The following is a 15921-nucleotide window of genomic DNA, read 5'->3' as shown; positions in this document are numbered from 1 at the left end:
TCGAGAAGATATTATTACGGCATGTGGGCATGGCACGTGGAGATGGGCTTAGTCCACAGTTTGGGGACATGATGTAGTGGCGTTGCAGAAGTGTCAAAATTGAGGAACTTGTGTATTCAGTTCGGCGATCACAGCGAAAGTGGTTTTGTCAACCACATGCAATATAATTCATCTGCATCCATGCCATATAAGTGGCGGGAGGGCGCGGCAATGCAAATCGCTGGCCTGGTTCAAAAACAGCCAGAGGTGGTCAAAGTAGTTAGTATCAGTGTTGGGATCAAGTCACTACCTTCGAGTCACGAGTCATCTCGAGTCATTGCACATTTTGACTCGAGTCAAGTCAAGTCAATCGATTGTCAAAGGTGACTCGAGTCAAGTCAAGTCACTCGTTTTTTGGAGGTGACTCGAGTCAAGTCAAGTCAAGTCAAGTCAAATCACGAGTCAAGTCAGAATTCAAGTCAAATTGAATTTTCGAAATATGAGTGATCATTCAAATTCATTATATTTTACTAGCTCTGTTAAAGAGATCAATCGGTCATTTATCTTGAATCAAATAGCGAATATTAAGTTAAATATACATGCAAAAATGCGTTGTATCACTCACGCACACGTAGAACTGCTAATAAAATGTCAGTAACTGTATAGCTACATCAGGGGTGTCAAACATACGACCCGCCAAATGATTTCATTCGGCCCGCGAAGAAATTCTGAGTATATGTTGAAATTGGCGTGATTTTATCCAACACATTTCTCAAATTTGTAGTAAGAAATACTACTAATAAATATTCCTCCAAGATAGCAAATTTCGAGTATGTTCATAGGCCACATTATAACCACCCGACAGCGGAGTTGTGATTGTGGTCATCGTCAGAAGAAAATAGTTGACATTGACACCCAATTCCGATAATGCGAAAAAGTGCATATATTGAGTTAAGAGTTAGTAGTATTCTGGAATCATTTGACTGGTGCGGCCCGCAAGCGATCTGAACATTTGAATTCGACCCGCGACTTCAGTTGAGTTTGAAAACTCTGAGCTACATGTTACATTCTCCTATTATCAGCCAAAATAGAGGATCGAATACGAAGCCCCGAAAAGGTGAAAGAAATTGATATCGTACAATCAGGGCCGTAACAGCACTTCGTCAGGCCCCCCCCCAAAAAAACTTTGGTCTTGGGCCCCCCTAGGGTTATAGACCGAACTTCTGGGGGGCTTCGCCCCCCAGATCCCCCCTCCGCCGATACACTGTTTACCACTATTCATCTTCAACTTTGGGACTTTGTTTAGTAAGTTTTTGTCGCCGAAGCGCGGAAAATTTATGATTTCATCAGTCGGTATGATCGGGAATTGCGTATTTGTTATCAATTTTTATCTTCTCTCTGCTGACGTAATCAGATTTGCCGGTAGAGCTGAGTGAGGTGTGTTTGAAAAGGTAGGACCACTCAATAATAATTAAACAGCACCTCGTCAGGCACCCATCACGTTGTTCGCGTTTGTCACGAAATTATGTGTACTGTATTGTGAGCCGAGCGTAAGCGAGGCGCGAAAATTTTCGATAATTTATGATAAAATCGGTCAATCAGATCGGTGATTGCATATATATTATGCTATCAATTTATTGTCCTCTCTACTCACTTAATTAGATTTACCGGTTGAGCTGAGTGAAGTGTCTTGAAAACGGGAGGGCCCGTAAATATTGATTACACATCTTCGGGCGGGCGGACCCGTTGATATGACTTCGTTATGGTGTTATTTCGTGACTTCCAGTCTGCTATATCAAAAAATATAGAATCGCCCAAACGTAGGCTTCTAAACTAAGAGACGCACACGATTTCAAATTGGTATTTCTTCACTGGCATAAAATTTTCCCCACCGGGATGGTAATTGTCTCGTGAGGTTCAGATTGCAAAGACAGGAACATTCGGCGCCAGTCATTCAGAAGCCTATGGACAATTAAACCTATATGTATTTTGTATAGCCTATATAACGAAGTTTTCGGTCTGCATAAGGGCATAGACCTTTTCGGCCAAGCTTTTCTCGCTACCGATCGTTCTGGCACACTTCTTGGAGTCGCATGTTATATGGCCTAAAACTTGATTGTATGTCTTGGTGGGCCGTGGCGCGGTAATGGCCCAATATCCAATAATATAGAAAAATGGCTGCTTGAATTCGCGCGAAGCGCGAAAAAATTTTGAAAAATTTGCATAAATTTTCAAAAAAACGCTATGATTTATGCTAATTCACGAAATAATTTTGGGCCCCCTTCGAGCTCAGGCCCCCCCCAATTGGGGGGTTTGGGGTGCGGCAGTTACGGTGCTGCGTACAATACACTAGCCATTACACATCCGTGAGGATATAAATGCATAAAATATATTTGTTCGATTTAAATCATACAAGAGGGTTGGTAAAGGTGAGCATCGTACAATGTAAAGACAGAGCCGTCCAATAAACAACGATACGTTGATATTAAATTAATCTTCTACTATACGACAACGCAAGCTGTAATCATTTCGTTTGCGGTCAGTGTATTTGTGATGTAACAATGTAGGATCAGTGAACCGTACAACCAGTGAATGACTGGTTGCTCTCACAAGTTACAACGGCGTATCGTGAATAATCCGAACATGCACAAAATACATTGATTTAGTCGACACCTTTTACTTGATGACTTGAAATTGACTCGTAAATTTTGCTCCGAGTCACGAGTCAATCCACATTTTTGAAGCGCCGAGTCAAGTCAAGTCAAGTCATTTTTGCAAAGTGACTCGAGTCAAGTCAAGTCATTCGAAAAAGTTGACTCGAGTCATCCCAACACTGGTTAGTATTGCTACTCAAATAGAGAAGTAAATAACCGGGAATTTATAGAATTAATTACAGGCAGAAGTAGCAATTTGCAAGATATTCCAAAATGCTAATTCAAGTAAAAGTAGATAATAAAAGTCCCGAAAATAACTCAAAAAAGGAGGCTACTTATGAAGGAAAGCACCGCCATAAGCCATCATTCTCTCATAATGGGGAAATGGTGAATGGTGACTCATTTCTTTAACTTTTTTTCAATTATTAACCTTATTTCGTTGGAGAGAATGGTACCCAAATTTAAAGCAACAATTCAGCTGAATCTAAATCGCTCGAAGCGCGAATGAAATTTTCGAGTTGAAGAAATCCGACCACTTATATTATACTCTGTGTTGATTTGCAAAATAATTTTAGTCATCAAATAGCGTAAAATTTCACACTGCATTTCATACTCCTTATACATTGTTGCTTCGTACCCCCAACAGGCCCACGGACCCCTGGTTAAGAACCCCTGCCTTAGGGAGACCAGTTTGAAATGCGAGGCTTCTCGTTATTAAACAGTGTCTACGTATTGTTCGGTCGAAACCCAGCAGCGTGCTACCAATTGATTTATTTTGATCGACAAGATAGCGTAATGGTGAAGGGTCGGGCTTTTTGATCGGTAGGTCGTGGATTCGATCGCCGGCCGGGTCAGACCAAAGACCCTGCTTGGCGCTCATGCATTGCTGGGATAGCATGGAGGGGTGGTGCATGACTTAGAAAGCCGTAAAGGCTATATCTACACTTCCTTGTCCAGCGGCATATGCACATCATGCACTCATGGTATGCATATGCAGAGACCGTGTGTATCTGTATCATGAGTCGGTGTAAATGCCGTAAAAACATCAAGGACAAAAATAAATAACGTCCTTTCCTTTCCTTTATTACAAATGAGCTAATATACATTGGTGATCAGCATTTCAGAAGTATGGGGTTTCTATTTCGACCCCCAACCTCATCTGCGGACACTCCACATGACTCACCACCACAACAATTACAATTCGGCTGCTGATCGCGCCTAATTGACGTAGCCAGTATGACCAAGACGGGCATCCAATCGCGAATCATATGAATAAAATGAGTGTGTGTGTCTTGACCTGCAGCGGAACCCCAGTGACTGGATCAGGAAAACCCGGTTATGAAACACTGCCGTTGATGGTATAAGTAAACTTAAAATTAAATTAAGAACGAATATTGTTTATTACACAGCAAACACAATAAAAAACGATGTATAAGTATATTCGAACCACACAAACTTTTCATAAATACCGCTATTGTACAGAACGCATCGTAAAGAACGTATTCGTAAATAACGCATACGTAAATAACGCATTGGCACATTTTTACAGGGTAGCGTTTTTCTTGAACCTGGCGCTACGTCGCTTCTTGGAACACACGCCCTGCGATGTAACGGGCGTGTCCGCAGACATGTCCCTTCCACCATCTACTAATAATTCTGAACAGTCCGTCTGTGTCTGCTGGTCCATGGAAGGTAGATTGTGAAAGGTCTGGGTCGTCGCATTTCTGGTCGCAGGCGTTGAGAGTGACGGTATATCGGATTGTTTATGTTGTCCAATAGGAATATCAGCAGAGTCAGCCACCATTGATATGGTTTTCGACCCGGGTGGTGAAAGAGGCAGATTATATACGGATGTCGATGTTTGCGGCATCGCGGTGCAAGTTTGTGAACGGGGCTTGACTGTCCGCAAATCTTGTTGATAAAACCCAGTCTCGATTGCGGCTTTAGGTATCCCTTTGCCCCAGTCATTTGACCACGGTAAAGCGTCATTTCCATTCAAAAAAGATAAGGCAGCACCCTCGTCACGCATGCACTTCAAGTTGTTGATACCCCGAGCCCGCAAAGTATTTTCCGTCCAAGATTCTGTGCGAAATTCTGTCGGCAACACTTCTTCGGAGTTTTGTGCGCACGTCGGGAAATATGAGGACGTGGGTCGTTGCGAACCAGCGGGATAAATGAGGTTTTCAACGCTCGCTGACAACTTAGCGGCGAATGACGTTCCGAGTGGATGTTGATCCTCCTCGGGTAACTGTGCGAATAAAATGACCCGGGTTTCTGTTGCGTGGTATATACTTACATTTCATTGCCGCTGCTCGTCAGATCATCTACTGAATGATTCGGTGAACGGAAATTTCGTCTGTGTTCCCAAATTTGCAAGAAGACACAGATTGCAAGTGCAAACTACATATCATTATCAAGAATACGACGGAAGTCTTTCATTAACTATACAGGGATACTCAATTGGTGTACCGCGGACCGACTGCGGACCTTTCAAGTATTGGACCCAGACCCCGGACCTTATCTGGTTTAATATTATTGTGTAGAATATTCGGATATGGCAGACTATGTCGGGATAGTTGATCTTTATTTTTATAGTAATCACACCACAAGTATATCAGTAATCGACGTAAAAAGGTCGGAAAAACGTAGTATCCACGAGTCGATAGTGCGGATTTGGCTGTCAGGCGGAAGAGTTGACCTATTTCTTTAGCCATCAGCATGATTATATAGCCATTTAAAGAAGGGCAGTAAAACTGCAGGATCTACGAAAATTTCAGTCTCCTGTACATGGACCTTTGTTAAAAATAATCGCGCATCCCTGAACTATAACCTTGAAGAATACAAGGACAGTTCATAGTATATTTTTCAGTCAAATCAAGAAATATTTGTAAACCCGAGAAAACTGTAATATTCAACCCGTTACTTGTACAATGTACAGTTCTAGGCCTATTGTTAGGAGTTGGATATGTCGATTTAGCCGAACAACTAAGTCATAATGGTAGATTGTAACATAGTATAGTTTACTGTAATTTATAAAAGTCGGGTTGATCGTGCTTGGCACATTTCAGTCTCCGAAAACAGAGATCCTCAGAAAGTGGCGATATCGGGATCAAAGTGTGTAACTGTGTATGCATTGCGGACATGAGGGACATGTTATTTTCAAGTCGACTTCATGTTCCGAATTTTGGTTCAAAATAAAAGTCGAAATCTGGCAATGGTTCAAGTCTATCGAAAAGTGGCAAGGAAACAGAAATCTAAATTAGCCCTAAAGTTTTGAAATCCAATTTTATCAAATTCAAATTGATGTTAATATGACATATTAGTAAGCAAAGAAGAACGGGATGGTATTCGAAGCATGGCGGGATTCATCATCACACGGGAAGTTCCCCAGGCTTTCGCGATTCGGGACTGACTAAACAGTAAAATGTGGGAGTGTCGAAATTCATCTTACCCCGCTCTGTATTAGCGAACATTTATCGAAGCGAACGGTGCGTGAAACATGGTGCTGTATTCCAAATGAACGGGGCGAGTCTGGGTGTTCACGCGTGTTATTGTAAAGTTCGTTTTCCAACGAGAAGTTTGACTGATTGCAACTTTGAAACGTTCCGGTTGTTGGTACACCAAATTTCTGTTGAAAGTCCATTCCTGCTAGTGTAGGGAATTGGCGAGGTTCGTCAAAGGATGTGAAATCACGACTCCCTTGGCGGCTTCTGAAGTAGAAATTGACGGGTTTGCGGTCAAACTAGAGATGACTAACCGTAAGTTAGTCATTTGTAGTCAAACAGTCGCTATAAATGAGAAAATATCAGTCAGTCGCGTGTAGTTTACCAAGAAAATTCTGAGCTCATTATAGCCGACCCCGCTCTTGACGAAGCGTCTTGAAAAGCCCAGAAGAATAGTGAGCCGAGCTCCCAAAGTCGGCAGCAGAGACCCATAAGTGGACGTAAGAACGCGAGAGAGAATGAAGAGTGAGAGTGCGCGTGTAAGAAAAGTCGTCGTCGATATCCAAGGCAAAGACACTAAACTTTAAGAAATGCACCGCCGTAGAGCACCAGGCCTCGCACAAGGCGATAAGCGCCACTGTCGCTGTTGTAAAATATTATCAACAACTAGAAAATTTCAGTACGCTTTCACGCTACTCAGCAGGCGGCGGGTCGTGGTCCCAATGCGAAACTTGTTAGTGTTGAGCCGCCAGAGTATAGTTTTGATGAAAGGAAGGATTCGCAAATAACTTTCATGCTCTTCACAAACCAGCATAAATTTTCACTGTGTTTAGGTCTATTTACAGCTGCGAGTCAGCGTTTTCACACGTGAACTTTCTAAAAATAATGACTTCGCATCTGTATGACCAGTGAAAACAGCACCACAGCCTTCGGTTCGATCTCACCACTTTAGAACAGCGATTTAAAGAACTAGCAAGACATAAAAATTGACAATTTTCTCACTATAGCTGCGCCTAACAGAACAGTAAATACATTGTGCTTATTGCTTTTTCTAATACCGTTTTACCGTTTATGTCGTATTACGTTTTTAATTACTGTAAATTATATCATGAGAGTTATGAGTAGCCCTGCGTTGCGGAAAGGATGATCTGTATAGGGAAAATATATTCTAGTTATCAATGAAACACACGTGAGCAACAGCTCCTCGAAGTTTTTACATGGGTCAGCAACACATGGTGAGAAGATTCAATTAATCAACCAGTAATCTGGCTTCGAAAACTGTAGTAGAAGTGATCAGATAACAAAATCTCGTAATGCAAAAGTGTCAGTTGAGTGGAGTTAATTTGGTTGTGTACTCGGAAATGCAAACGCCGGCCGTAACTGAACAGTGAACATGAACACTGAACAGTGAACGCTTCCGTAGATATAGCTTAGACTTACAAGTGAGAGTCGCGCGAGCTTTGCTGGGACGACGACCATGGTTCATGAAGTCTATGCACGTTAAAATTGCCAAAGCCAGAACCTGTAACAAAATCAAGTATGATTTGCGATGGAAGTGAACGTTATTTAGAAAGAGCTCCATTTACCTCTCTGCCGCTCCGACGAGAGGCCGTTTCGGGGAATCTGAATAAATATCGAATGAAAAATGAACATTGTAATTGAACGTGACGAGACAAGAAGCATCCAGATGAATTCTTATTACGATGAATACGCCATTGATATTGGCTTGCAGTGGTCATAATTCTGATCTTCGCTACTCAGCTAATCGTATTATAACAAAGCTATTGCTCTTGCAAAAGACGGATCCTCTCCAGTCGTGACCAAAGTAGCTACCGTTGGTTCTCAAGTAGAACTAGAGGTTGGGGGCCGATCTCCATAACAATTCCAAAGTTACTCGAACTGGAAGTAGAAAATGAAGTTATAAAAAGTACTCAAACAAGCAGTTTAAAAATAGAGATGGTCGAGGGGTCGCACGCTATAAGCAGTTGATCGGCGATGACTTCCTTCAAAATAGCAGAGTACACTTTCGCGACTAAGGGACTAATGACATCATGAATAGGTGCAATTTTCGATATTATATTTAGTTACCATGAAAAGGGTATTTCGCCCGATTGTTACAATAATAAATTTTTTATCATAAACATGAAACGCCAACCCCTACACTATTATCTGATAGAAGCATCTAGTACAAGTATCCGCCTATCTTACTTGGGCACATCGGAAAGAAATATACTTCACTATACTGATCATCGCTGATCCTGCGTAAATGCCTTAAATTAAACTGATACTCGCAATAAGGCCTGTACAGTAAGGCTTTCCTGTACAGAGCACGTTGCGTGAGCCACAATTAGAAGTAAGTGCACCAACCTGCTCCGGGAATTGGTCTATAGGCGTTGAATGGTGGGAAGGCTGTCGGTCGAAATGGCGCCGCCGAATCCTGTGAATGTCAAAGTCCAACCGCGAACTGAAGTACATTTGTAACCGTGGATTAATTCCGTGATACAGAGGTGTCCAACGACTTAAGTTGGTCTTTTATGCTATTCAAGTAGAACTAGACAAATATATAGCGCAGCATCATTCTATTTGGCACAAGTACAAGTGGACAGTTGCCCGATCTGTCTCTTACCGCAATGCTAGTGGGCGACTAGAGACATAAGTATAGGCAGGGCCGTAACAGCACTTCGTCAGGCCCACCCCAAAATGTTGGTCTTGGGCCCCCCATATGGTGATAAACCGGACTTCTGGAAGGGCGAACGATCTGTCTCTTACCGAAGTTAGCAACGCTAGTGGGCGACAAGCGACATAAGTATAGGCAGGGTCGTAACAGCACTTCGTCAGGCCCACAACAAAACGTATGGCGATAAACCGGAATTATGGGGGGGCGGACCCGTTGGTATGACTCCGTAACATGATGTTATTTCGTGACCTCCCGTCTGCTATAGCAAAAAATATAAAATCGCCCAAACGCCCGAACTAAAAGGGCACAAGATTTCAGATTGGTATTTCTTCACTGGCAATCAAATTTTCCCTGAGGGATGGTATTTGTCGTGTGAGGTTCAGATTGCCAAGACAGGAACATTCGGCAGTCCTTTTCGGCCAAGGTTTTCTCGCCGCCAAGCGTTCTGGCACACTTTTTGGAGACGCATGTTAGATGGCCTAAAACTTCATATGTCGTGGTGCGTCGTGGCGTGGTAATGGCCAACGCCGATATGCCCATTTCTATAAATCTTGGGTAATAATTCTTGGGGGAAGAGCACCCAATAATGAAGATATTTGGCAATTTGAAATCGCGCATTGCACGATTTGTCTTTTAAAAGTTGCATAAATTTTCAAAAAATACTCTATAATTTATGCTAATTTACGAAATAATTTTGGGTTCCATTCGAGCTCGCCCCCAAATTGGGGGGTTTGGGGTGTGGAAGTCACGGCCCTGAGTATAGGGTAGTATTAAAAGTAGCTTCCGGGCAGCTTGCATGATTCAATTACAAGATGCATGGAAAATCTCCTAGGATCCATCAGGAAAACAATTCTAATTCACGCATAAAATGTTGGTTTCCAAAATGTAGAAAGGCATGCAAACAAAGGAGGATTGCTGGAATGGATGCGGTACAAGTGGAGATTGATTATCATTTTCAAAAGCAAAAGTACCTCGTTACTGACATTACATCGACCTAAATTATTAGAATAATCTAAGAATGAAGGCAACTGGTCTCCTGAATGTGGCGAACATTCTGTACCAAGTGAAATTTTACAGCGCAAACGCGTTACATTTCTGGAAACAATCCCTTGGAGGCCTCGTCCGTAGTACCAGCGATGTCCAACGTAGGATGTTCTATCACTGCAGAAGCGTTCGGCAGATGAAGAGCTTCCCCGTAGTTCCTGGGATTGCCGTCACTCTTATTCCTACGGCGACAGACAGGATATACATACGTTAGCATCAAACATAATCAATTGTGTAAGAAAGGAAACTATCATTAAACGTGACGCCCGTTCACCTTGCTCTACACGGCATCAGTCCAGACGTTCCAGTGTTGATCTCTGAACCTGATAATAGGAATCAATGCGATAATGTGACGATTGCTTGTGTAGAAGGTCTCTCTTTTCTGACATCGAATGTTCACTAAAGAATATTTATGTTGATGACAAATACAGAGTTGGTCAGGTACGAAGTACTTCTTTCTGGGAGTAGGCTACTCGAATTGGTTTTGCCTGCTTGTGCTAGTAATTTATGCCAGTATTTACACTTCTACTTGATATTTTTCACACTCCGTGTCTTGTTAAATTGAAAGTACCTCTGGGATATGTTTGCATGACTGTTCTGAGTGAAATTGCAATGGCAACTGGGTGGAATAGCCCCGGTATCACGGAAACTAAATTTTTCTTCAAAATTTTCGTCTATTTGAGTGTCACTTGTCATTTTGGCGTTATTCGCGAAGATGAATTTTACGATTTCGACAGTAGCCGCCTCCTATTACCTGCTAAACGCATGCGATCCCTCGTCCACATCTACGTAGTACTTTCATACCTTCAATATATAGTTCTACTTACTTAAGTAGTCTTGCCATGCATTGGAAATCGCCACTTCGCTTTGTAATTGAGTATAAATTCATGTTGTTGCCTCTACCTCTACTTGAGTCCCAACGTTGACCATTCACTGTGACCGCCAAATAGATAAATATTCGTTGCACCATTAACTTCGTACTTTTTGAACTCTGCGGTAAACTCGAGTATTGACATAGACATTTCGCAACAAAATATCAAAAAACGAGAGCAAAATTAGAATCAAGATCATAATCGCCTCAACTTATAGCGCACTACATACCCTACGTGCCTGCGTAGAATTGGATGTTTACCAATGTTCAACAACGTTCGATGTGAAATGAATGATGAAACTTCCCATACAGGCAGTACGGGGCAGTCACTCTAACGACGGTAGCAGGTTACTATGATGAACTGCAGATTTTCGGGGTGCCTTTATTTTGTGCTAGGAAACTTATGAAAATTATGGAAACTTATGAAACTTATGAAAACTTATGAAAACTTATGAAACTTATGAAACTTATGAAAACTTATGAAACTTATGAAACTTATGAAACTTATGAAAACTTATGAAAACTTATGAAACTTATGAAACTTATGAAAACTAATGAAACTTATGAAACTTATGAAAACTTATGAAAACTTATGAAAACTAATGAAACTTATGAAAACTTATGAAACTTATGAAACTTATGAAAACTTATGAAACTTATGACACTTATGAAAACTTATGAGACTTATGGAAACTTATGAGACTTACGAAAACTTATGTAACTTATGAAAACTTATGAAACTTATGGAAACTTATGAAGATAAAGAGCTCTTGGATGAAGAGCCGTTTAATATACAATTTAAGAATATCTTATGAAACTTATGAAACTTATGAAACTTATGAAAACTTATGAAAACTTATGAAACTTATGAAACTTATGAAAACTTATAAAACTTATGAAACTTATGAAAACTTATGAAACTTATGAAAACTTATGAAACGTATGACACTTATGAAAACTTATGAGACTTATGGAAACTTATGAGACTTACGAAAACTTATGTAACTTATGAAAACTTATGAAACTTATGGAAACTTATGAAGATAAAGAGCTCTTGGATGAAGAGCCGTTCAATATACAATTTAAGAATATCTTCCTATTGAAATGAACCCGATTATTTTCGGCTGAAACACGTCAGGGGTAATCGTCAGTAGCTAGTAGAGAATTAAAAAAAACATTGCAAAGCAACAATCGCAATGACATAATGAATACCAGCCAAAAAATCAATCAAATTTAGTTGAAACCATCCTATATTATAAACCTGACTGGAAAGAAAAAATTTATTACCGTGAATTACACTGGACTCATTCACCTTTACTTTGCTTAAATTTATTTCGAATGCCAAGTGAAAACCGTGGGCGTTGTCAGTGTGAAGTTGGATAACTCGGATAAATTTCACGACCAGTTGTGGAAATTGAGATAAGTTCAGTTCATAACAATTAAGTCAGAGCTCTTTGTTATAAGCACGAGAATGGCAAATGTCTGTACAACAATCTCGGTTCGTTCCGGACTATACAGTTCAGTACTATTTTCTGGAAAACCAGAAGTAGATTAGATTCAAAATTGTAAAGTATTGAAAAATATCAGAATTAAATTAGAGATTACCAGCATTTCGCTCTAAGTAGACAATTATGTCGGAATCAGGGTATCTGGTATTCTCCTAAATTAACAATGCAATTTACATAAACATTGTTCGTAATTGTGGAAGAATTAAAGCTTCGTCCGGAGAGTTAGCATTTCTATTTAATCTGTTGTGAAGAACAGAGAGTAGCTTCTTTGAGGTACAGAACTTCAATATACAATTGAATAGTATATTCATATTAAAATGAACCCGAATATTTTCGGCTGACACTCGTCAGGGGTAATCGTCAGCAACTAGTAGAGAATTCGAAAGAACAGCGTATATCAACAATCGTAACACAAAATATGACGTCACCAGCACAGAGAGTACATCAAAACAATGAGACGTCTACCAGCGCATCTGAGATATTGTGCACATTGCGCAATCTTGAACTTTCCCCGCGCGGCAATCAAATTGGGTCACGCGTTAGCAATTTAGCATATGAAGATTGCGACACAGTCGCGTTTGCTGATTGACGCTGAATTGGTATCTTTGGAAATAATAGTCGACGTCAATGCCACTCGAGTATTTAGATAAACTTAAACTATGCTTTAAGACAACCTTTTCGGTTCGCGATATTATTGAAGATACTCGCGAAGTCGTGATACACTCATATGTGACGTATGAATATGTTGTTACTTATCGTTCCCAATGATTATGATTTTAAAAATTATATGTAGAATTGTAGATAGAATCACCGCACATCGACCAATCATCATATTTTGATGACATTTTGGGTCCGTTTAATTGCCCTGGTATTCGTGCGGCCCCGACCGTGCTCTGAAATTCTAAATTTGGCCCTGACACCGAAAAAGTTTGGGAACCACTGATCTAAATTATAATCCGTCGGTGTCGATGTGAAGTTTATTTGTAAAAATATTATTTCTGTCATGCCGACAACCAATATCCACGCGAACTCGGTTTACCAGACATATCGCGTGCCGAGAAGGGTTAATCCAGTTTTGTACGATGCGTTGATCGATCGCAGACATACTGGCGCCTGTGAGACAATGCGGTTTTCAAAACCTCATTGCCTTCCTAATTACCACCAAGAAATGAAGCGTCGTCGATGTTCAAGTTCATAAATTCATATTGCAATCAGAACACTCCCCAGCATTCTCTTATTAGGCGTGCTGGCACTTAGTTACCGCATGGTTTTAAGTATAGTACAAGAAGGCAAAGCCTACTCGCGGTCACCGAATAGGTAAAATAGCTTCGTCAGAGATCACCTCCGCGTGTCTATCGGTGCTGTCAAATCTTCCGGTAGTTTACAGTGTGCTGCTAGCCAAAAAAGGTCGATAATGCTAGGGTGCCGCTGACTATTTTCCATTTACAGAGGGTGCCGCGAGGTTGAAGATTTGGCAACCACTGGTCTATGTAAATCTTGATTGCCATTATTGCAATCATGATTTAAAAATCCCAATTTGGTATCGAATACCGAGGCAATGGTCTCACAATAAACTTCGAATCTGAATTAATTTACCTCATGTTTTATAAGTTTCATAATTTCCCATAAGATTCATAAGTTTCTATAAATTTCATAAGTTTTCATAAGTTTTCATAAGTTTCATAAGTTTCATAAGTTTTCATAAGCTTCATAAGTTTCATAAGTTTTCATAAGCTTCATAAGTTTTCATAAGTTTCATAAGTTTTCATAAGTTTCATAAGTTTCATAAGTTTTCATAAGTTTTCATAAGTTTCATAAGTTTTCATAAGTTTCATAAGTTTTCATAAGTTTCATAAGTTTCCATAATTTTCATAAGTTTCCTAGCACAAAATAAAGGTACCCGATTTTCGCTTTTCTTCCATCCACATCAGGGTCAGTAATATCAATGATGTCGAGGGAGTCAATTATTACGAATACTTTAAAGCACCAACCGCTATAAACATCTCTCGAAGATCGCTTCGTGTTAACGACACAGTCGAGATGAACCAGATCTCTACTACGATTATCACTCACGTAGCGAGGTCTACGCACTACGTTCGTGGCAGTCTTGTGAGATCCATTACGTACACATTCGAAAAACACCTAAAATTTCGGTAATGACATCAAGTATTTAAAATCATTTGGAGCCGGTGTAATACGGATTTTATCAAATTTTCGAGTAGTCGGACTGAATCTGGATTTAGATTTGCTCACTCCAGTGGCGCTCACACTCAACGACGTAACAACGCCGCGGAAGGCTAGAATTATCCGATGATAGTTCCATCAAACGTGACGTTGCCGTCTAAAAATTGTTATTGCTGTGACGCAGCAGACCGATGAGGTGATAAGTGCCACATTGTTTCATTTTGAACAATTAATATAATAATCCATCAAACTTCACATAATTTTCTTTGCACTATTGAGTATCGAAATGGCAATGGATAAGTAATTAAATGTTCACGATGGAGCGGTACAATTAGGCTATTGGGATAACAGTTGCAGGTAACATATTATTGGCAAAAGAGCATGAGATGAAACGTGTGGCAGTCTACCTTGGAGCTCTTTCGAGAAATTCGTGAACGGGATGTACTCTTCCTGAAAAATAGAGTATCTATAAAATTCTCTCTCACAAAACGCATGAAACGGAACGTGTGGGTTGTGGGTTGGCCCAATCCACTGGGATACATGAAGCTTTTTCATATTTCTTTACACGCCACGGTTGCAACGACATGTTAGATAAACACTGTGTACAAAATAATGGGATTTATAGTAGATAGTTCAATTTAGATAGCGCGACAAGAACCCCTATTCCAAAAATTATTGCAATATATAAATGTGCAACGCGGAGCCCGATTACGTAGAAAAATAGTGGCCTCCATCATGACTATTCTGAAACGCTCGCTACCGGTATTCGTTTGTTATCAGCTCGCATCTCTCACCTATTAGTGACCCAATTCATGTTCTACGAATTCCAGCACGTATTTGCTTCTAAAGGACTCGCAACCTCGACGATCAAACTGAAAACCAGATCAGAATTATCTGTCACACTTGATCAACGTAGGCCTACTGTTGACTGTTGATGTCGATTGTTGTTGACAAACTGTCGCCAGCGAACAACCATCTAGGCTACGCATTGTAGATTGTATGTTACGTCACAGAGATGTAAGCTCAATGTTTTGAACGCCAGCTGTAGTCTGCATGATTGACCGAGCATGATTGTGAAATCTCGGTATATTAATATCTTCGGTCGCAACGAAAATGTATTCAACACATTAGATCCGGGGTTCTTAAAACTTTTTAGGCCGCGACTCAAATGTGAGTTTAGTGGCATCTCGCGACCCAATACTTCAATTAGTATGCGGGATTGCATGATATAGCGAACGCGCAGACGGCAGTTGTATGCAACGCAGCATTAATCTACCTACACTACACTACAGGCGAGCCTTGGCCCGACTGTGCCTCACCTGTGCATTACCTCTCCTTTCGCGCCTTATTTTTGAACTATATATTTGGAAATTGCTTGATTTTGGGAGTAAAATGTTCAAAATCTAGTCATTTATAAACATTAATAGAAAATACCAATATAATAATTGAATGTTTCAATGTATGTACCAGTGTGGGATGACTCGATTCACCTTTTTCGTATGACTTGACTTGACTCGAGTCACTTTTTTAAAATGACTTGACTTGACTTGACTCGGCGTAT

General features: G+C 40.4%; 1 protein-coding gene across 3 annotated transcripts; it reads right to left on the bottom strand.

The window, feature by feature from the left end:
* Positions 1-4009: 4009 nt before the first annotated feature.
* On the bottom strand, positions 4010-15336 carry LOC145439070 (uncharacterized). Of its 3 annotated transcripts, none has more exons than XM_080316536.1 (10): positions 15155-15336; positions 14768-14810; positions 14168-14318; positions 10072-10120; positions 9845-9979; positions 8444-8513; positions 7663-7699; positions 7517-7598; positions 6085-6343; positions 4010-4881 (listed from the first exon to the last, which is right to left on the bottom strand). In XM_080316536.1, exons 1-10 carry the CDS (start codon positions 15172-15174, stop codon positions 4177-4179), a joined length of 1551 nt encoding a protein of 516 aa, XP_080172662.1. In that variant the 5' UTR covers positions 15175-15336; the 3' UTR covers positions 4010-4176. The 3 variants fall into 3 exon arrangements, with proteins under 3 accessions (XP_080172662.1, XP_080172661.1, XP_080172663.1); XM_080316535.1 differs by having other exon boundaries at positions 8444-8540; positions 15155-15335; XM_080316537.1 differs by lacking the exon at positions 14168-14318 and having other exon boundaries at positions 8444-8540; positions 15155-15286.
* Positions 15337-15921: the final 585 nt, after the last annotated feature.

Source organism: Botryllus schlosseri, chromosome 5 (genome assembly GCF_051294905.1).
Source record: "Botryllus schlosseri isolate E-star chromosome 5, Bs_hap1, whole genome shotgun sequence".
NCBI classification, from domain to species: domain Eukaryota; kingdom Metazoa; phylum Chordata; class Ascidiacea; order Stolidobranchia; family Styelidae; genus Botryllus; species Botryllus schlosseri.
This window is presented reverse-complemented; position numbering and strand designations above follow the sequence as displayed.

Coding starts and splice junctions, on each gene's coding strand:
- LOC145439070 (XM_080316535.1), bottom strand. CDS start 15,174: ATGAATTGGGTCACTAATAG. Junction 10,121..14,167: donor TTCGAGAGATGTTTATAGCG/GTTGGTGCTTTA, acceptor TCCTATTATCAG/GTTCAGAGATCAACACTGGA. Junction 7,700..8,443: donor TAGACCAATTCCCGGAGCAG/GTTGGTGCACTT, acceptor ATATTTATTCAG/ATTCCCCGAAACGGCCTCTC.